At 40.5% G+C, this 22,535-nt stretch overlaps 1 protein-coding gene and 1 pseudogene across 1 annotated transcript; one reads left to right on the top strand and one right to left on the bottom strand.

Moving 5' to 3' along the window:
• Positions 1–5,475: 5,475 nt before the first annotated feature.
• On the top strand, positions 5,476–7,199 carry LOC116684915 (uncharacterized). The gene is made up of 3 exons (XM_032510292.1): positions 5,476–6,323; positions 6,576–6,794; positions 6,886–7,199. Exons 1-3 carry the CDS (start codon positions 5,476–5,478, stop codon positions 7,091–7,093), a joined length of 1,275 nt encoding a protein of 424 aa, XP_032366183.1. The 3' UTR covers positions 7,094–7,199.
• A 371-nt stretch (positions 7,200–7,570) lies between these two features.
• On the bottom strand, positions 7,571–12,447 carry LOC116684913 (G2/M phase-specific E3 ubiquitin-protein ligase-like; annotated as a pseudogene).
• Between the last annotated feature and the right edge of the window lie 10,088 nt (positions 12,448–22,535).

Genomic DNA, 22,535 nt, shown 5'->3' with positions numbered 1-22,535 from the left:
CCAGGAAAAGAGATCACATCTCTCCTGTTTTAGCTTCTCTGCATTGGCTTCCTGTAAAATCCAGAATAGAATTTAAAATCCTTCTTCTCACCTACAAAGCTCTTCATGGTCAGGCACCATCTTATCTTAAAGAGCTCATAGTACCTTACAACTCAACAAGAGCACTACGCTCCCAGAATGCAGGGTTACTTGTGGTTCCTAGAGTCTCTAAAAGTAGAACGGGAGCCAGACACCATCTCCACATTTAAGAGTAGGCTTAAGACTTTCCTCTTTGATAAAGCTTATAGTTAGGACATAGAATCGAATATTGTTAGGGAGTGAGGAGTCGCAGCGTCCACCTAACCCGGCCCACCGGCTTCTCGTCATAGTTGTCAGATCTATCTATCATATAATCAATAATATACCCTACCCTAACCAGGGTTTGTATACCATCCCCCACTCTGACCTTCCTGACCCTAACCCCAACTGTTTCTCCCCCTACCCTAACCAGGGTTTGTATCCCAACCCCCACTTTGACCTTCTTGACCCTAACCCCAACTGTTTCTCCCCCTACCCTAACCAGGGTTTGTATCCCATCCCCCACTTTGACCTTCTTGACCCTAACCCCAACTTTTTCTCCCCCTACCCTAACCAGGGTTTGTATCCCATCCCCCACTTTGACCTTATGGCGGTTTTCCACTGCGTGGTATCTACTCGACTCGCCTCGGCTCTACTCGCTTTTTTTGGTTTTCCATTACGAAAAAAAGTCCCTGGGACCTGCTACCAAGTACTTTTTTTAGTACTACCTCAGTCGAGGTTCCAAGCGAGCCGAGGCGATACCAAAAGGTGACGTGAAAACCTGCAGACCGCTGGTTGGTCGGAGAGAATCGTCACTTATGACTGCGTTGTTAGCAAACAAGAGTGCGGAGTGTGTTTCCAGAACCAACGGGACATTTAAAACAAATCTAGCCCGACACCGACAGATTATCCACTCTCTGCACTAATCTCACTTTTCAACTGTTCGGGCTACTAGCGGCTTCATGTCGTTTCCAATATTGCACACTGTTACTTTAAAAAAAACAAGACAATATATATAACAAAAGTTTTTATTTAGCTTTTCAAGTAGCGCATCAAACCCTCCCAAACTTCCCGGTCTTCTTCCTCTGCACCCTGTGACAGTGTCCCTGTCGGCTCTGCTGGCCCAGATGCATCCCAGTCGTTGTCACAAGCCTCTCTGTAACTCTCATAAAGATTATACAAAGTCCAGTAGATCAGAACCAGAGATCTCACCGGTCGGACATCGCCCACCAGACGGTCTGCGGCGGCGATTTTGCAAAGCGTGAATGCTCTGAAACACAAACAGTACACAGCAGACATGTTGGTGTGTAATCGTGGTTGCTAAAGTTCATGTACTTTATATAGCGTATAGTAAATACTGACTGCGACGCTGTACACATGCAAATGTTAGCTAACGTTACCAGGAAACGTAACTTACCCTTTTGTGTCGGCGAACAACCGTCATGTCGACGTCTGAACTCCGTCAGAATTCCCAAACTCCTGTTTTTTTTAGCGGTGATTTTTGTTGCTTCCTTTAGCTTCTTTTGAAGCAAAACATTTCTTCTGGCCGCGGCGAGTAGCCGACGTGCTGTTGTGAGTCGCGCGGAAAATTACGTCATCACGCGTTGCTATAGTGACCAGCCACGCTGAGGCGCTACTCAATCTGCAATGGAAAACGAACAGATAATGGGCCGAGACGAGCCGAGCCAAGCCGAGGCGAGCCGAGCCAAGCCGAGGCGAGCCGAGGCAAGCTGTTACCAGCAGTGGAAAAACGCCATTACTGACACTTACCCCAACTGTCTCTCCCCCTACCCTAACCAGGGTTTGTATCCAATCCCCCACTTTGACCCTCCTGACCTTCCTGACTTCCTTTGACACACTGAGCTCCTCTATCCTTCCATTTATGTGCATCCATGTCCCAGAAATGCTTGTTACTTACCTAGCTCCGGCGAGTCACTCCCCGGAGTTCTTTTGTTCTTTTTTCCCAAGCATGTTTCCTCGGATCATTGGGGCTCCAAAATCATGGTAGCAGCTGTCGCCATGGTCCCGCTACGCGTCCTGCGATACCATGTTCATCTTGCTACACTCTAAGGTGCCCAGCTACGTCCTGATGTGCCTTATAATGCCCACAGTGCCCTGCTATGCCATGAACTGCTACAAACTACTATTTTTTTCTATTTTTGTTATTTCCACTCTTCATTCTAACCCCAACCGGCCCGTCAGACACCGCCTAACAAGAGCCTGGGTCTGACCGAGGTTTCTGCCTAAAAGGAAGTTTTTCCTCGCCACTGTTGCTTGCTCTGGAGGAAACTACTAGAACTGTTGGGTCCTTGTAAATTCTGGATTGTGGTCTATACCTCCTCTATCTGTAAAGTGTCTCGAGATAACTCTTGTTATGTTATTGATACTATAAATAAAATTGAATTGAAATTGAATTGAAGGATAAGACGCTGGGTCCCTGTGTATATTTTCACGGGCTGAACAACATTACTTTAAAGAATAAATACCCTTTGCAACTAATCAATTCTGCTTTTGAACAACTTCAGGGTGGCACAGTCTTCTCTAAACTGGACCTGCGCAACGCCTATCATCTCATCAGGATTTGGCAAGGAGGTGAGTGGAAAACAGCCTTCAATACACCACTTGGATACTTTGAATATCTGGTAATGCCTTTTGTTCTCACAAATGCACCAGCAGAATTTCAAGCTACGGTGAGTGAGGTTTTAAGAGATGTGTTTAAGAGATTATATTCTGATTTCTTCCCTTAAAGGACATGTCTCACATGTCTGTTTAGTCCTGCAACGTCCGTTGGAAAACAAACTTTTTGTTAAGGCTAAGAACTGTGAGTTCCACCGTGAGTCTGTTCCCTTCCTTGGGTTAATCATAGAGAAGGGACAGGTTTCAGCAGACCCCGACAAGATTAAGGCAGTAACTGAATGGCCCGTTCCCCAGACTAGCAAACAGCTACAACAATTCCTGGGTTTTGCTAACTTTTACAGAAGATCCTCCAGGGCTTTAGTCGGGTGGTTGCTCCCATCACTAATCCCCTAAACCAGTACCACCTGTGCCCAAAGTAAAGCATCCCACCAGTCTCCCTCGGGTCTGCTGCAACCTCTGCCGGTTCCAAGCCGTCCCTGGTAACACATAGCCCTGGACTTTGTCACTGGTCTCCCTGTTTCCGAAAGTGATGATACTATACTGACCATTGTGGACAGATTCTCTAAATCTACTCACTATGTAGCATTAACGACTGCCAGTGAGACAACGGAACTCTTAGTCTTACATGTATTCTGTCCCCATGGAATACCTGTGGACATTGTTTCAGACAGAGGTCCAAAGTTTATTTCACAAGTCTAGAAAGACTTTTGTTCTGCTCTTGGTGCAACTGTGAGTCTCTCCTCAGGATTCCACCCGCAATCTAACGGCCAAACTGAGAGGTCAAATCAGGACCTGGAAGCATCTCTTTGCTGCGTGGTAGCTCAGCACCCATCTTCGTGGGCTAAACATCTTCCCTGGATCGAGTATGCCCACAGTTCCCTGACCACCTCTGCTACCGGCCTGTCCCCTTTTGAGGCTTCTTTGGGATATCAACCTCCTCTATTCCCTGAGCAAGAAAAGGAATTAGCTGTCCCCTTGGTCCAGGAGAACTTACGTTGCTGTCAAGTTTGGTACAACGCCTAGAAGGCTTTGCTCCGGACTGCGGAGCAGAACAAGAGTTTAGCGGATAGTCGCAGGACCCTGGCTCCCAAGTACCAGCCTGGACAGGAGGTGTAGCTGTCCTCCAAGAACATTCCCCTGCGGACTGAATCAGGCAAGTTGGAAACTCGGTTTCTGGGTTCATTTGTCATTGAATCAATAATCAATCCCTCTGCGGTGCGGTTGAAGTTGCCACAGGCTATGAGGTGTCATCCCACTTTTCATGTGTTGCAACTGAAACCGGTCTCATCCAGTCCTCTGTGCCCACCTGCGGATCCTCCACCTCCCGTTCCCTAATTGACGACCACCCGGCCTACACTGTCCACAGGCTTCTGGACGTTCGGAGGCGTGGTAGAGGGCTTCAATGTCTGGTTGTGTGGGAAGGTTATGGACCGGAGGCCTGCTCCTGGATTCCCAGTTTTATTTTGGACCCGCAACTTGTGAAGGACTTCCATTGAGCTCACCCTGACAAGCCGGGGCCTAGAGGGACGCCGGCACGTGCCCGTTGAGGGGGGGGATTGGATGTTATGTTTTTTTCCGTTTTTCTGTATGTTGTCTGTGTTTTTCCACCTGGAGAGCTGTAGGTGGGTTCAGGGGAATGTAGGTCAAGGGGCGTGGCCAATTCATCACTGCACAGCCATTCTTCACAGCTGCAGCTCATCTACGATTGATCGATTCAATTCAGCAATACTTAAACCCTGGCTGATCACCTCTTTGGCCCCAGATAGTTACCAGCTCGGCATCTACTACCCATTTGGTAACTTGGCTCTGAGTTCTAGTTGCACTCTTGTTTTGTCTGTGTGTTTTTGTGCTCATCCTTACCTTCTGTCTTTGTCCTGTTTCCGCTCAGACACAACCTACATTGTTTCACTAAGTACCCTTTGTTCATTAAAACCTTTTAAAGACTTCTTAACGTAGTTTGTGTTAAATCTCTGCATTCTGGGTCAGAACTATCCCTGACAGGTAGGCTGTCACGAAGAGACCGCGCAACAAGCTACTGAACAAAACGGAATGTAACCTTGCAACTGCTCGAGTATATGCAATCAAACAGGTGTCTTACTGCTCGTGCATCTTACCCCCAATTTCCACCGGGTGCGAAACAGCTGCGGATCCGCCCCGGAACGGCAGCGGAGCCATTATGTTTCCATTTAAGTCAATGTGTGAATTTTCACTGACTGCAGAACGGCTGTGTCCCAACTCCGTCCCAGCTCCGGCAATCCGCAGCCCTCCGGAGCAGATATGCAGAAGTTCTATTTTTGCCGTACGCCGGAGAGCTCCGCAGCAATTCAGCACACACCAGGGCAGGACAGGAAGTCGAGCACAGAAACAAAATTAAATATTGGGTTCATTTTAAAAATATAATAGACCGTGCTCACAGCGGATCATATTTAACTGCACTACTACGGTGGCCGGGAAGTGCAAAACAACATTACAAAGTCTGAAACACTTTTACAAAGATCGAGACAAATTTACATTTAAAAAACAAATTAACAAGACTCAAAACACTTTTACAAAGAACAAAACAAATTTACATTTTAAAAAACAAATTAACAAGACTCAAAACACTTTTACAAGTCCCGAAACAAATTTACAAACGACAGATTCTTCACGGAAAGGGAATGTACCACACACCGGAAGTGACACGAAGTAATACGGAAGTGACACGGTGGTGTTGGTGAGCGCGGGCAATTCGCGTTGTAGTTGTGGAGTAAATGGCGTAAATGAAGTTTATGGTGACCGAACATGGACTGCGACCGAGGGATATTTTGCCCGTTTTGTGGCAAACACATGAACACATTAACGCGGTTTTGCTTTACGTGTGGCCGGTGTTTGGAGTTTCTGAAAGACGCGGACCAGACGGAAACACCGGACATACTGCATCATTGCGTTCAGTATTTCAACGAGGGCCATTCCTACGATGTAATTGTGGACATGATGTCAAGCCTACACGGTGTAAACATCAGCTTGAGGACTCTTAAAAGTAAACTGAACGAAGCCGGGTTGTACCGCCGAAAGGATTATTCCTCTCCAAACACCGTGAGTAACGCCATCAGATTGGAACTTCGTGGACCTGGACAACTATTTGGCTACCGCACGATGTGGCAGGTACTTAAACAAAAGTACAATCTTCGAGTGAAGAGAGATGATGTGATGAATTTGCTCCGGGAGCTTAATCCTCGAGGGTGTGAGAGCAGAACACGCAGAAGGTTTACAAGAAGAACCTACCACTCAATGGGACTTAACTATATGTGGCACGCAGATGGTTATGATAAACTTAAGCCATTCGGTTTGGCCATTTCGGGATGCATAGATGGATTTTCACGTAAAGTACTGTGGCTTGAATGTGGACCAACAAATAATAACCCAACGGTGATTGCTCACTATTTCATGTCATGTGTGCAAAACCTCGGTGTCATCCCCATGAGACTGAGGACTGATTGCGGCACTGAGAACGGCATAATGGCTGCAATTCAATGTACCCTACGCCACCATCACAGTGACTACTACTCTGGAGCGTCCAGCCACATGTACGGCTCATCTATAAATAACCAGCGTATTGAGTCCTGGTGGTCTATATTTAGAAAGGGGAGGTGAGTGAACGTTCATAAAGGCTCATTGCATCTTTGGTCATTTGATTTTCTTCTCTGGAACGAGTAATAGAAAAAGAAAAAACGAGCACAATAAAAAATCTGAAAAAATATAAGGAAGGTAGTTTCTGAAAAGAAAATTGAATGACCAAAAGATGCACAACCCATAAATTTCATTACAACTAATCTTTGATTTTATTATTCAAACGTGTATACACTTAAAGGTTTAACTAAAATGTATATCCGTTTCTATAGGTCTCAGTTCTGGATGGAGTTATTTACGGACCTTAGAGATGCCGGATACTTTAACGGGAGTCATGAGCATCAGTGTCTCTTGAGATACTGCTTCGGTGAGGTTATTCAGAAGGACTTAGATGAGTGTGTGAGACTGTGGAACAGTCACAGGATTCGCCCTTCCAGAACAGCAGCATGTCCAGGAGGAGTGCCCAATGAACTCTACTACTTACCACACAGGTGATACATTGGTGATAAATAGGTAAAGGTATTAATCTAACGTTTTAGTTTAAATGAAAACAAATGCAATTATGTTTTCTATTTAACATAGGTTTGGTTCCAGAGACTGTGCATTTCCAATTCAACAGGCTGAATTGGATGCCCTTCCTGAGGCTAGCCTGTTCATTACTCCTTGTGGGGACCCAAACATGCAGGAGTACTTGGACTTTGCCATGGACCACAATCAGTTACTGAAGCCAGAAAACTGGGAGTCTGCATCAGAACTGTACATGATTCTAAAAGAAATGGCTCGGCTATGAAAGGATCAAAAAGGGAGTTTTTATTGTAGTGGTGGAACACTGTCTGAACACAATGTTTACGAATCTGTCACCCACAGCTTTGCTGTTTAAGTGTAAAGTAAATTAATCAAAATAGTAATGTTTATTAAAATTTTGTAGTAAAGAACAACTTCTTTAAGTACTTCTTTATCTAAAACAGTGACATATTAAGGGATCCCAGTCACAGATCTAAAACATTTTTAAAATGTTAACTGAGAAAAAAAAACACATGCTCACATACTGTTATTGTTATTATAAAATCAACTTTGGCAACTTCACATTAAAGTGCACCTTTAACAACAACTTTAACTCTGAGTCATCCATCATATAGCTTAGAAACAGACAAATCCTGGACTATTTTGAATTCCAAAGTCCATTTGTGATTTAAACAAAGTGAATGAGTCTAGGAGTGGTAATCTCAAGGAGTTTGAACATGTGTTTGCCATGGGGAACGCAGAGTCATCCAGGAACTCTATTTGTGGCGGTGGTTCCAAGCCAGATGGGGGAAGTGAAGACAGCCCAGTAGCAAACATCTTCCACAGACACAGCAGCCTGGCCTTCTACAAAGAAAAACAATTCAGATAAATCATTGACATGCGTTTTCTTAACTTGTTATAAAAAACAAATAAACTAACAAACCTTCACAATCAAGGAGATAATCTGCCCAATAGGCCATGGTTTGACTTTCTTTAAGTCGTCGATTACTCCCTGATGGACTGAGGTCGGGTTTGAAGAGTTTCTCAAGTTCAAAAGCAGTGAGTCGCTTTTCAGTGTGGCACAGAACGGGCCAGCAAAGTAGGGTGTTGCTGTAGTGCAGTCAAAAACTCCAGGGTTGAAAGACCATTTCTGAATCTACATAGTGAACACAAACATTGATTCACTGTTGTATAGTGCCAATTTAAATTATCTAAAGAAAACAAATATTCTCTTCAATTACTATCCACCTTAAACATTTGGGGGGAAATTGTTGTGTTGACCATTGAATTAAAAAAAAACCTATTTTTGCATTGCACATTAAAAGTTAATTGTTACAATCTAAGGTTTAAACGACAAAGACTGGAATGGCTAGGTGGCTTGAGCACTTATACAGTGCCTTCAGAAAGTCTACACATCCCATGCAATTTTTCAAAACTTTGAGTTAGAGATTTCATATAAAATATTATTCGTCATCAGTCTACACACAATACATCATAAGCTAGGCAAAAACAGGTTTTGAGAAAATTGTAGCAAATTTAATAAAAAAAGAAGAAAAAAACTAAAATATCACATTTGCTGAAGTTAGTGAGCCTTTTCTCAGTATGCTGTTGAAGCACCTATGGAAGTAATTCCAGCCTGGATTCCTCGTGTATGAAGCTACAGCCTTTACACACCCATCAACATCCCCACACTCTTTATATCTGTATATATTTTCATGGACACTTACACTAAAACCTCTCTGCGTGTGACTGGATCTCTATGAGAACTGAGGGCAGGAATAGATTCAGATGTAAGTGACACTGGTACAGTATTGAGCAGGTGGTTGGATAAACAGCAGCAGTCATCAAGGGTTTGATGGATCAAGTGAGCCTCAAACCATCACTCTGCTGCCAGATGTGTAGCAGATGTGGATGGATAACTTTAAGGGGTAACTGGACTTATTTTCCTCTTGAACTTTATGGAGTTAGTCAGGAAGAGAATCTAATTTCTGTTTTTGCTTTGTCATTATGATGTTTTGTGTGTAGATTGATGAGGAAAAAGATTAATATCTATTTTTAATTGAATCTATAAGATGTGCAGACTTAATGAAGGCACTGTAGTGTGACACAAGACAGAAGGAAGTGACATCACATAGTTGAAATACACTAAGGTACAAATTCTGTCACAGTAACAAATTGATAACAGATATACATGTTTGCATAAACCAAACATGGAGACAATGAGGCATTTAACTAAAACATACATAACATTTATAAAAAGAATCTTACCTGTCAATTACAGATGAGTTGCGGTCAATAATATACCACTGAAGGTAGTCGGACACGATTTCTTTCTTTTCTTCGACAGTAGCCACGTGCCTCAGACAACCTGCTGTCTGTAACATTGTGCTGTGTCTCATCATGCATTCTTGCAGAGCATCCAATGAAGCAGCACTCTCAATCTGAAAGACATGAAAAGACAAACACCCCAGTCAATAACTGTATGCACTATATCTCCTAGCCTATTTTTAATGACATACATAGCATGGTGTAATTTTACAGCATCAAAGACTAATAAATTAATGAAACAAATTCTGCACGTGATATAGGAATTAAACATTGTCTCAAAACACTTCAGGAACTATGTAAAACTCTGCCCTACCATACTGTAGCCCTTATGCTATTCTCACCTCTTGCAAAGCTTTCCCTATGTCTTCATCAGTTATTAAATTAAATGGTGCTTTGAATGAAGGCTGGCCTGAAAGATAATGTACAAGATCTTCTGACAGGAAATGGGGTCCTGGACCTCCATGCACAACTGACACAGCAATCATCTTTCCTGCCAGGTAGTACTCATCCTCCCTAACAGCTGTGAATGAAGTCATAATGCAAAATTATAACAAAATGCATTATATACTGTAATATACAAGCATATGTCATGTGATATATATGGTCAATGATCATTAACCAACCATTAGTAGCCTATAGTACACATCTAACCCATATGCATACCATTTGCATTGTAGACCAAGAACCGATGTCCTTCTGGTCCATCAAAAATGGGCCGGTCTTTTAGGTGTTTCATTAGTAGAGTTAAAAACTCTCGTCTTGGACCACCCGTGTCAATTCCCTCTTCCAAAACACCAGTATCATCAGTGAATTTGACCAGCATGTCACAGGTTTCAGAATATGTTGTACGCTTGAAACCTCTGACTGCCCCATCCCAAACATTAGCCCTTGAGATGTTGAACCGACTGACTCTTTTATGATCAATAGGAAGCGACAGGTTTGCCACGATGTCAGGTAATGAAATGTCCGTCTCCTCCCTGTAATGACAAAAAGTGACTTCATTTGTGAATATTCCAGATATACCAGAACTATTGCACTGTAAAATAATGGAGTGCTATAGTCAAAAGCTGTCATATTACATTGCTGTGTGTTGGATATTCTTCACATTGACAGCAACAGGCTCTTCATCCTCTGGCTCAACATTGGGTGAAAACAGGTCTGTGTATTTACTGTTGGAAATGACCATTTCCATGTTAAAACATCTTACAAACAAAAATGCCTTCCCCATGTAATCAGTAAATATAAATTATGTCAGTCATTATTTTATTTTTTTTTACTTACCTGTAGCAAGAATTTTTTTCTGGATTTGTTTCAGGTTGATCCAGATCCTCAGCATCAGATATTACTATCTGAAAAACAGATTAAAATGTCTGAAACAACAACAACATTGGAAGCAAGAAATGTAACGCAGCCACAGTCTCCCTTATTACCTGTCCTGGCTGAATTGTTGAATGTCCTGGTGCTTGTCTGAAACATGATAAAAACACAAAATGATTAGCTCCATGATAAAGACTATAATGTAGTTTTGAGTAACACATAGTAGTAGGTGGGTCTTTTCTAGTGGCCAGGGTGCTTTGGGCTAGAGTGGGTGTTGTGGACATCTTAAAACCAGCAAGTGTCCTTCCAGCGTACAATAGTCAAATCATGTAAACATTATGTATGCAGCCCAAATTCCTATTGGTTGATTATCACTAGATAAAAAACATTGTCTCTCATTACATCTATTTGACTCCCTGACAAAGTTCAGAAAAAAAGTTTGTTTAATTGGTTCAGGTTGACTGCGCCAATTCAATAAAGGTCTATGTGAGACCCACAATGATGTGGGACATATGGATGGACTGGATCATTCTCATATTTTTTAATAGTTTGGTTAATTTGTGCCATTTGTGTTTATAAACCTGAAAGAGAAACTGTATTTCTGTAGGTTTATTCTGTTAAGTAAAGCTCAGACAGGCAGCTGTGTGTCCTTTAGGTAGGGAGCAAGTTACAGAAACAGTCAATAGCATGTAGCAACGTTGAGCTCATGTGCAGGGTTTCTGTATTTCCAGGTGAGCAAAAGTGGAAAATACATCTCCAAAAATAGCAATATAAATGTTTAATGTGTATGTGAATGAGTAGTGAAATATCTGCTAAATAGCACTCTACCCGGTTGAAAGCACTGTAACCCAATAAAATTAATTATTATTTCCAGTCAAGAACTAAAGAAATAATTTCAACCCATGCAAGCCAGAAAGTTTCTTTGTGTCCAAGCGTGCAACACCTACCTTTCATCTTCTAGTTTGTGTTTAGGAGTACTTCGATTTTTTGGTTCAAAAACCTGAGAGGAAATTGATAAAATTATCAATAGCTTCTATTGTTGTTCCATTACCACATACAGCATAAATCAATGCTGAATAGTTGTATGTGTTACTGTATAATAGTACTGCAAAATAATCAAAACAAGCCACTTTTACCACTAAAATATTGACCAGGACATATTTTATGCTTAAAATCCAATGTACATCTAATAAAGTAATAGAATACAAATATTTACATAAATACATACATATTTTAAAAAAGAGAAGTAACTGATGTACCAAAGTGTCAGCTTGATTGAATTTGGCTCTGCTCCTTGTTGTGATGACAATTTCAGAATCAGAGTCTGAGGTATCATCCACTGAAAATAATAAATCAAACAACCATTATCTATTCTCCAGCAGAGTATCTAAACATGTAAAAAAATATGAAATCATGAGATCCACTAACCTCCTTTATAGTGTTTTTCTAGGCAAATGAAAAAAGTGATCCTGGAATATGCCTTTCCTATTTCCTTTTAATACTCTGCCAATTTGAATGGCCTTTCTGACCCGGGCACATGGACCACCTCTGAGCAGTCTGGATACAAAAGGACATAAGGTCCTTCGTGCATGTCCTTGTTAAATGTTCTCATTTTCTGCACAGCTTGTTTCAGTAGATCAGGTGCTGCTACTTCTGGGTCTGTAAATACCGGGAGCGTTTTCCCTCTTAGAGGTTTTAAATCAGTTCCATCAGTTCCATGTGGCACCATCAATCCTACGTTTATCTAGTAAAATAAATATATAAATAATTTATACGTAGGTAAAATAAATATACACATACACACAAATACATATAGAGCTTTGCAAAATTGTATAGGACGGTCAAACTTACCTGGACGTTTTTTCTTTCTTTAGGCCTATTTCTTCGTTTTGGCCCGTAGTTAAAAGCCTGTCGTTCTTTAGACTTGGAGCTTCTGTACTCCATGAACTGTTTGTATGATGGGCATGGATGTTCGGCTGAAATGGACAGAGTTCCGTTTCAAAATAGAAAGTCAGCAGCCGCTCAAGAAAATCATAGCATTACTGACTTTTATTCACATGGCCCCAGATAGATAGCATTTTTGTTTTGCTACACTTACTTTGATTAACACTGTCCGGCTGGCGAGACGACGCTTGTGTTTCAAGTGTTTCCGTCTGGTCCGCGTCTTTCAGAAACTCCAAACACCGGCCACACGTAAAGCAAAACCGCGTTAATGTGTTAATGTGTTTGCCACAAAACGGGCAAAATATCCCTCGGTCGCAGTCCATGTTCGGTCACCATAAACTTCATTTACGCCATTTACTCCACAACTACAACGCGAATTGCCCGCGCTCACCAACACCACCGTGTCACTTCCGTATTACTTCGTGTCACTTCCGGTGTGTGGTACATTCCCTTTCCGTGAAGAATCTGTCGTTTGTAAATTTGTTTCGGGACTTGTAAAAGTGTTTTGAGTCTTGTTAATTTGTTTTTTAAAATGTAAATTTGTTTTGTTCTTTGTAAAAGTGTTTTGAGTCTTGTTAATTTGTTTTTTAAAATGTAAATTTGTTTTATTCTTTGTAAAAGTGTTTTGCGTTTTGTTAATTTGTTTTTTAAATGTAAATTTGTCTCGATCTTTGTAAAAGTGTTTCAGACTTTGTAATGTTGTTTTGCACTTCCCGGCCACCGTACACTACACCTTGAAAACACAGCACAGAGTTGTTTACCTTCTTCACCTCTGAACGGTACAAACTGTGTTTGTGGTTCTATTGTACATGAATTTGTGAGATCTTGTGGGTTCTCGTGACTTCAGCTGTCAGTCACAGCCGCAGCCGTTCCGCAACAAATCTGGACCTGGCGGGTATTGACGGACGGCGAAGCACAGCGCTGACACAGCAGAGCCGATCCGCAGCAGTTACGCACCCTGTGGAAATTGGGGGTTAGATGATTGTGTACAGATGATGTTTACATAATTCATAGGCTACATTATGATGGATATCACATACAAATACACATCCTGTTATCGTGATAGTTATGTTAAATGTTACATGGTAATGTTACATGGTAGGTAGGCTGTCACGGGGAGACAAATTTACGAGACCGTAACCACGCATGAGTCTATATAATCAAATTGGTGTCTAGATTATCAGCAAGTTTGAGTTATTGATCGATCCCAGAAGCCTTTATGTCTTGTGCATCCCCCCAACAAAACACAAAATGTTGCGTTCAAATCCCTTTTAACATGTATTACTGATTATAACGACTATAATATTACTGACTTTGCTTTATATTACTGCGTTATAGCAAAAAGGAATACATTACTGTAACTGTGTTACTTCCAACACTGGTCAAGAGTAACACATTCAAAAAAGAAATAATTCATGTTATTAGTTGCATTCAAAGCAAGATTTTTTTTACATCCAATCACAATAAAGATGTTAACACATAAATCAGACAATGCACAGGCATTGTCAAGTAAAGTTACAAGTCATCAAAATGGTGACTCGAGTCCAAGTCACAAAGTCTCAAGTCCACCTCTATGGCCATCAGTAATCTTGTCTGTATGATTCCCAGTTAAGTACATGCGCTACATGCGCTACTGCTCCTCAGATCTCTGCAGGGTAAATCGAGACAGCTAGCGAGACTATCTGTCCAATCATGGTTTTCTGTTGCATGACTAAAACAACTTTTGAATGTACACATGTTCCACCAAAACAAGTTCCTTCCCGAGGCTATTTTGCAGCGACACCAGGTCTTCTGCATGACGATTGTGATTTGTTTAAAGGAATACCAATAAATAACAAGTTTTTTTCTCCCATCCTGGAATGCTGTTTGGACTAGCTAGACCCTCCTACAAAGTGCTGTGGAAGATGGTCTGGCAAAACGAGACTACCACACTCCTGATCAACAGAACTTACTTCTTGTCTTGTCACTCTGTGTGTAAAGTGAAGCATCATAAGCTGTCTTGAATGGAAGCTCATGCTACAGGAACAACCGCGCCTTGTAAACATGATTTTAACAATGTTATGTGATTTAATTTCAAATAAGTGTTACATTTTATGTAAACATTTAATGTACATAAGAAAACACATGTTCAGGTCCACAACCATATGTATATGCAAATATTCTTCCTTAAAAGAAATGTACCTGAGAAACACAAATGACCATCTCTTCAGCTGTTTGTATTGGCAAACATGGACGTTGATCCTGATGAACCAGTCTTGCATCTAGAAAACATGTAACATTGAGATGAAATTGGAAATATTGCACGTTGCAAATTTGTAAAGTGTTATAGATAAAGTTATAATAATTAAACATTTATCCCCTGGAGCTGAAAATGCTGTTGTGAAATGGTGGCAGATTGTAGAATGAGGACTGGTGCTTGGTTTTTGGCGCTGTTTTTTGTTGCTTTTGTGCTGTAACAGGATGCACGCATGTCTATGGTTAAGACAGCACTGGAGCATTGAACAGCAATTGAACCACCAAGCTTTTGCTTTTTGTATTGTAGCAGTAATCATAGTAAAAATGACTAATATAAACAAATAATCTTAGAAACAGTGGCAAAAGTAATCACCTGAGGCTTAACCATAAATAAATACAGACTATGGACTGAACAAGCATGTGTGGAGGGGCAACAGGCGAGAGGCTGTTTTATGGGCTCTGACTGAGGTCTGTAGTGCTTTAAAGCTAAAATATACATCATTCCTGCATTAAAATGTCTAAAAATGACTATACTTATGTTATATATTTTGTTGAGATGTGTAATTACACTTTCCCAAATGTTTCCAACAATTTTCAAATCCAGAGAAATCTATAATTTTATTTTAATAACAGGACATTTCGCTTAGCTGCTGTCAGTGGCGACATATAACCTTTGACTCTGTAATCTAATTTCTTTTAAATCACGGGAACCCATATGATACGTTTGAGAATAATTGTAAATCTTACAATGTCAAATAAAGAGTTGTACTCAGTAATCGTAATACTGATTTTTTTCTGCCACACTGCATCATTTTGTCATTGATTGCATGCCACTTTGCAACACAGTAATACAGCAGAGACCTTATTTATTGGTACATTTCAATATCGATTGATCCAGCTTAACGTTAGTACAATGTGCTGGTTAACAAGTAGTAGCTAATGTTAATGCTAATGCTTGGTGGGTAACAATATAGGGTTCCAACATTGTCCAACACGCTAAAAAAGTTAGTTATTTTTTAGTATGATTGTTTTGACAACGGTTAACAGCACTGAATAAGTTCACCAGTAACGTTATTGTATAGATAGACAAGTAATCTAATGCTAAGTTAGCCAGCCAGCACCCCGGTCTGTCTGCCTCACTCCCCTGGCACTAAGAGACTTCCTTCAGGATGATAGCTGCCCTGGTTAGTGTTAGCCCCCAGCCAGCTAGCAGCCAGCCACTACTATTACAGAAATCCAGACCCGGCAAGCGCCGGAGGCAACTGACGTTAACAGCAGTTTGGTGAACCATCAGACCATATCAGACCGCAGGCACCCTAGTCAGAACAGCAGCCATCTGAAACGTTACGTTTCCGTTAACGTTACCAGTGTTTGTGCCGGAAATGTCCCCCCTGCAGAATTTCTCCCCCCTTCAAGTTTAGCTGTCTTTACAGTAGGATTTACCCAAAAAAGTTGGGTTCTTTACCAAAACAACTAGTGAAGATTACAAACAACAAACCCCTTTCGCCCTGGTGTTAAAAAAATCCCAAAAGTTACACTGCTGTGAAACATATTGTGATACTGTGTTTTAGCTGCCGGCTAATGTTATCTAGCTTGCTCACTAACTGGTCAGCTACCAATACAAATCGAATCAAGAAAAACATAAAAACAAAAAACATGAGTTGTGTGACTCTCTGAGTTGAATGTCCTGTGTTGTTTTGACCCACCACCCCAACCAACCCTGCTACAGTAATCGTGCTGTTATTAAGATGCTTTGCATTAAAATATATTAGTTTAAAATTCCTGCTCACCACCACAAAAAATATGACAAAATTGTGTCCCTGATTGTGTCCCTGACTGTACACAAATCAATAGATTAAATAATGTCCCCATTTCACAAACTGCCATGAGATTGGGCTGCAATAACAAAAGCAACATGAGTTGCAACATATTTTGCATACCTATTCCTAATAGAAAGAAAGCTTCTTTTGAGAAGTAGTGGACATTGAGCCAAGCAGACACTCAATGGTATTCTTCAGCACTAAAAACTGTAAAGAAATCGCCTCTATAAAGAATCATGGTAGAAAGCAGCTTTTGCACTTTTGTTTAAAATTATCGCACATTGTGTTAGAAAGCACACCTGGGGCCAACAATACAAAGCATTTGTAGAAGAGACAAAAAATATTTTGATTCCATCTCATTGATGCAGTTAGACGTCAAGTTTTTGCATGGAGCAACTAGGCAAACTACCATCAGGAGAAAGAAAAGGAGATAATATGTTGATCAGTGTCTTAAAAATGTATTTTTAATATGTCAGTGTATTGATGTTATTCCTGTGCGCTACACATTATCTTCCATGCCTGTTAAGGGACCTTCATCCAGCACAAAACATCTAGTGGATCATATTCCAGTCAGAGTGCATCCTGTTAAAGCACACAAGCAACAGAACACTGTCAGCACCTTCTCATTTCAAAAGAGAAGTGGAGAAACACTAGCTCTCGCATAATCACTCACTCCAACCAAAGATGGAACTTCTTCCCTCAGTGACAGAGATCTATGCCTGACACTAAGTTATGGTGGGACCGGAACTATCCCATAAATTAAATGTCATTAATGTAGACTAATCATATTCTAATGTGCCCAAAACAACTTACCTATACATTTTTTGGTGTTCCCAACTGTTTTAGCAAAATAGGCAACCAAATTTTTCTAGCAACCAAATCGATATGCAAATATGGACACTGAACAACTCTGTAAAAATTGATTGCATTTGCTCTGTGGGTTGTAAAAAATATTATTTAAAACTACTTTACTTCATATGTGGAAATCACAAATCACTTTGCTGATTTGACTGATTTATTTCATTTGGCTTATGGGGCGCCGTTTGTAAAGCGGCTCGTGCTGAAAATAACAGCAACATTTTGTCACATTTAGCTTTAAATAATGTTTAAAAAACTGGTATGAAATTTTGAGGGTCACTTTCTTGCACATTTACAACAATATTTGTCAACTTGGAAATATTTTAAATAGTTAAATCCAAACATTAATTGTTACACCTAAATGTTAAATCTATTTGCTAAATCTAAATCTAAATGTTAAATCTAAATCTAAATGTTAAATCTAAATGTTAAATCTAAATCTAAATGTTAAATCTAAATCTAAATTTAAAATCTAAATATTAAATCTAAATCTAAATGTTAAATCTAAATCTAAATGTTAAATCTAAATCTAAATGTTAAATCTAAATATTAAATCTAAATCTAAAATTTAAATCTAAATCTAAATATTAAATCTAAATCTAAATGTTAAATCTAAATCTAAATGTTAAATCTAAATCTAAATGTTAAATCTAAATGTTTCGGGTGAAACATGTCGGTAACCGGAAGTACCAAAATAAAAGCTCGAGGAGGTCAGTGTATGTTTATAGTGTCAAATAACGAATAAAAATTCTCTCATCGGGAGATATGGACTCTTGAACTTGGATAACCGTGAAAATAACTACCTAAAATAATAAACACAGTTGGGGAAAACTGTATTTGAAGAGTACTTTGAGTTTTTAGTGTCACTTTTATGAATGGTATGGGAATTATAGCCACTATAGCCAGCCACGGGGGGGCTCACTTTGACTGGTCTGTCACGTTCGCTTGCATTGAGGTCAGCAAGAGCCTATCCCCGCCCGCCCCCGACAAGGCACGGTACTGTTGGCCATGGTCACACTGCGAAATGTCTAACGAATCAGCGTTAGCCGAGAACATCGGCAGAGCCGTCCCGGTGACTGAACAAACTTATTCAACAGCGACAGCGACAGCCTCAGGGCCACCGCAGGCCACCTCGGTAAGCATGTTTTCCAAATCACAGAGCTAGCATTGTCTTGTTGTCAAGGTAGTAGCAAATCTCTACTGGCTAGCTACCGTTAACTAGTTTAGTTAAGTTAGCCTTGACAACAGGGTTGCTGTTGAATAAGTTTGTTCAGCCAACGGGACGGCTCTGCCGATGTTCTCGGCTAACGCTGATTCGTTAAGACGCAGTGTGACCATGGCCAACAGTACCGTGCCTTTTCGGGGGCGGGCGGGGATAGGCTCTTGCTGACCTTAATGCAAGCGAACGTGACAGACCAGTCAAAGTGAGCCCCCGCGTGGCTGGCTTAGTGGCTAATTCCCACACCATTCATAAAAGTGACACTAAAACTCAAAGTACTCTTCAAATACAGTTTTTCCCAACTGTGTTTATTATTTTAGGTAGTTATTTTCACGGTTATCCAAGTTCAAGAGTCCATATCTCCCGATGAGATGATTTTATTCGTTATTTGACACTATAAACATACACTGACTCCTCAAGCTTTTATTTTGGTACTTCCGGTTACCGACATTTAATTTGCATTTTAGCTAAATATTTAGTTTCACCCGAAACATTTAGATTTAACATTTAGATTTAGATTTAGATTTAACATTTAGATTTAGATTTAATATTTAGATTTAACATTTAGATTTAGATTTAACATTTAGATTTAGATTTAACATTTAGATTTAGATTTAATATTTAGATTTAACATTTAGATTTAGCTTTAGATTTAACATTTAGATTTAGATTTAACATTTAGATTTAGATTTAGCATATAGATTTAACATTTAACATTTAGGTGTAACATTTAATATTTGGATTTAACTATTTAAAATATTTCCAAGTTGACAAATATTGTTGTAAATGTGCAAGAAAGTGACCCTCAAAATTTCATACCAGTTTTTTAAACATTATTTAAAGCTAAATGTGACAAAATGTTGCTGTTATTTTCAGCACGAGCCGCTTTACAAACGGCGCCCCATAAGCCAAATGAAATAAATCAGTCAAATCAGCAAAGTGATTTGTGATTTCCACATATGAAGTAAAGTAGTTTTAAATAATATTTTTTACAACCCACAGAGCAAATGCAATCAATTTTTACAGAGTTGTTCAGTGTCCATATTTGCATATCGATTTGGTTGCTAGAAAAATTTGGTTGCCTATTTTGCTAAAACAGTTGGGAACACCAAAAAATGTATAGGTAAGTTGTTTTGGGCAAAACGGCGCCCCATACTGGCTCACTGAACATCTTATGTGATGTGCAAATTTAAACACAAGATCCAGTAGTGCCGGTCCAACATTTTATTGTCCTCAAGGCAGAGAAATCGTTTACACTGGTTGCAGGTGGATGATTGATAATAGATAGATGATTTTTTCAAAAATAAAAATTAATATTTAAAGAAAATGTCAGATCTGAATTATCAGATGATGTGCATTAAACAATCAATAACCAATTAGGTAAACCGTATAATATATAATCATCCTCTTTATACCGAGATCCTGCAATACTTTTAGGCAACGAAAAAAGAATTTTGTGCTTTTATATTTTTTTGGACCCATACTTTTGTCATACTCAACACTGATCTGCTGCTGGCTAAGTGATCTGTTGTTCTGCACATACAAGGACTTGGATTATACGAACCCCACACCATACCCTACTCTGTAGCCTGACATGCACCATCCCAAAAATGAACTTCACATTGTGGTGGCGTAGACCCCAACACTGTAAAGGCTCTGTGTAGATTCTACATACTACTCTAAATAAGCATTTAGGCTAATAAATAAAAATAAAAATATAACTATGTCATGGTATTACATTCAAATTCAAATATTCAATATCTACATAATATGTACAACTGGACTGAAAAGGTATATGTGGCACATATACTTTTTCAGTCCAGTTGGCAAGTCCTTATTAGCGTTCTCTGTGTCTTCCTTATTTACACTGGAGCATTTGCTTAAAAAGTTGAATATTTCCAGCATGTTCTTTTTTAATCAGAAATATCTTACACACTTTCCTTTGATATGCCCTGTCTGTGAATTATTAAAGGCTAGTATTTGAATTATAAATACACTAACTATAAGGAAACAGGAAAAACATGCACAATGCCCGAGGCTACATTTCTCTTCATCGCATATAATTTCCATTTTAGTAGTTTCCTCCTCTCTCTGCATTCTCCTCCTTTGTTTTCACCTCCCTCTCCCTCCTTTTCTCTGCACACATCCTCCCACCACCCGGCCCAGCCAATGTGATCTGAATGGAGGCTGATTCAGGGTGTCAGGTCCTGTCCTAAATATAATAAATTACCATTGAGCCGGGAATAGTACATCTCTCCAGAGATGGGTCTTGTGCACCACCATCCTGACCCCCCCCCCACCCCCCACCACACACACACACAAACACACACCCTTCTTGCCCTCCAAACCCGTCACCCGTCATCCTGTGCCCCAGTGAGAATTATTCACATTGTCAGGACTGGTTGAAAAAGAGGCCAGCAGAAACCTGGGTGGAGGTGTGTGTTGGGGGAGGGTGGGTATCTATGAGAGAAAGAGTGTGTGGTAGCATGCAAATATGCATTGATGTGTATTTACATGAAGGGGGTGCTCCGGGTTTTATGCATTGATCTGTGTGTTTAATTAAGTGTAAGAAGGATTGGTGTGTGTGTGTGTGTACTTACGTCTGTGTGACTGTGCAGGTGACTCTTAAAGCATGGCTTTAGCTGTCAGAAGAAAACAAACACAGTTACACAATAACAATAAAATATAAAAATACAATAAGTGTGTTGCAACATACAAAAGAAAAAACAATATCTGTGAAATATTATAAACAATACGTGCAATATGTCCAAATGAGATACCACGCTATTCCATGTTTAACATGTGTTAGGCAGTGTCCTCATTTAGGATCCTGATGGCCAGAGGGTAGAAGCTCCACTTCAGCCTCTGTACTGGCTTACCTTCTTTCTCACCTCAACAGGAAGAAAAGGTTGTTACCTGGGATTTTTAATACATGTAGCACAATTATTGCAGCCTATTTATGAAGATTCTTGTATTGAATGAGATGCATGTTTGTGGGTGGCTGTTGCTCAATGGTAGTGCTGTTGCCTGCCAATCGGAAGGTTGGTGGTTTGATTCCTGGCCCTACAGTCCCATGCTGAAGTGTCCTTGGGAAAGTAAATAAACCCAGAGTTGTCCCTGATGCTGCACCTTTGGTGTGTGAGTGTTTATCTGATTTGCAGGTGTCACCTTGTACGGCAGCCTTGGCCACAGTGTGTGAAGGGTGAATGGTTCCTGTACTATGTAAAAGCGCTTTGAGTAGTTGTAGTAGTAGTACCTTTTGAGCCCAAGATGTTCTCCTTTGAAATGGCTCCTGTTGACATCTCCTAAACGCGAGTGACATCCAAGTGCAGTTGATAAACCAGCATAAATGCAGCTTCTAATGGTGGATTCTGTTGATTCATACCCAAAAATTTTAACCCAGTAATTTCAGGCCGTCCAATTGAGCTGTCGACTTGCCTGGGACAATGCGCTCTGCCCGTTGCGCACATTATGCGTCTATCCATCCATCCATCTTCATTCGCTTATCCGGTATCGGGTCGCGGGGACAGCAACTCCAGCAGGGACTTCCCTTTCCTGAGCCACATCAAGCAGCTCCGACTGGGGGATCCTGAGGCGTTCCCAGACCAGGTTGGAGATATAATCTCTCCACCTACTCCTGGGTCTTCCCCGAGGCCTCCTCCCAGTCGGACGTGCCTGGAACACCAACCTTAGGGAGGCGCCCAGGAGGCATCCTTACCAGATGCCCAAACCAACTCAGCTTGCTCCTTTTGACGCGAAGGAGCAGCGGCTCTACTCCGAGCTCCTGAACTGAGCTTCTCACCCTATCTCTGAGGAAGACGCCAGATGACCATTATGCCTCTATGTGGAGAAAACAGCTGTGCTTACCTAACTGGCTAGGGATGTGGATTTTGTCATTTTCCTTAGCAAAATATACTTTATATTTTTGCTTTCTTCTTGCATCTCGGGTAGTGAAACACGTAAGCAAAAAGTCCTGTTTTCAGCATGAGGACAGTTAACAACAATGG

This window comes from Etheostoma spectabile, unplaced genomic scaffold, assembly GCF_008692095.1.
Source record: "Etheostoma spectabile isolate EspeVRDwgs_2016 unplaced genomic scaffold, UIUC_Espe_1.0 scaffold00569390, whole genome shotgun sequence".
NCBI lineage: Eukaryota > Metazoa > Chordata > Actinopteri > Perciformes > Percidae > Etheostoma > Etheostoma spectabile.
This window is presented reverse-complemented; position numbering and strand designations above follow the sequence as displayed.

Coding starts and splice junctions, on each gene's coding strand:
- LOC116684915 (XM_032510292.1), top strand. CDS start 5,476: ATGGACTGCGACCGAGGGATATTTTGCCCGTTTTGTGGCAAACACATG. Junction 6,324..6,575: donor TCTATATTTAGAAAGGGGAG/GTGAGTGAACGT, acceptor CCGTTTCTATAG/GTCTCAGTTCTGGATGGAGT. Junction 6,795..6,885: donor CTCTACTACTTACCACACAG/GTGATACATTGG, acceptor TATTTAACATAG/GTTTGGTTCCAGAGACTGTG.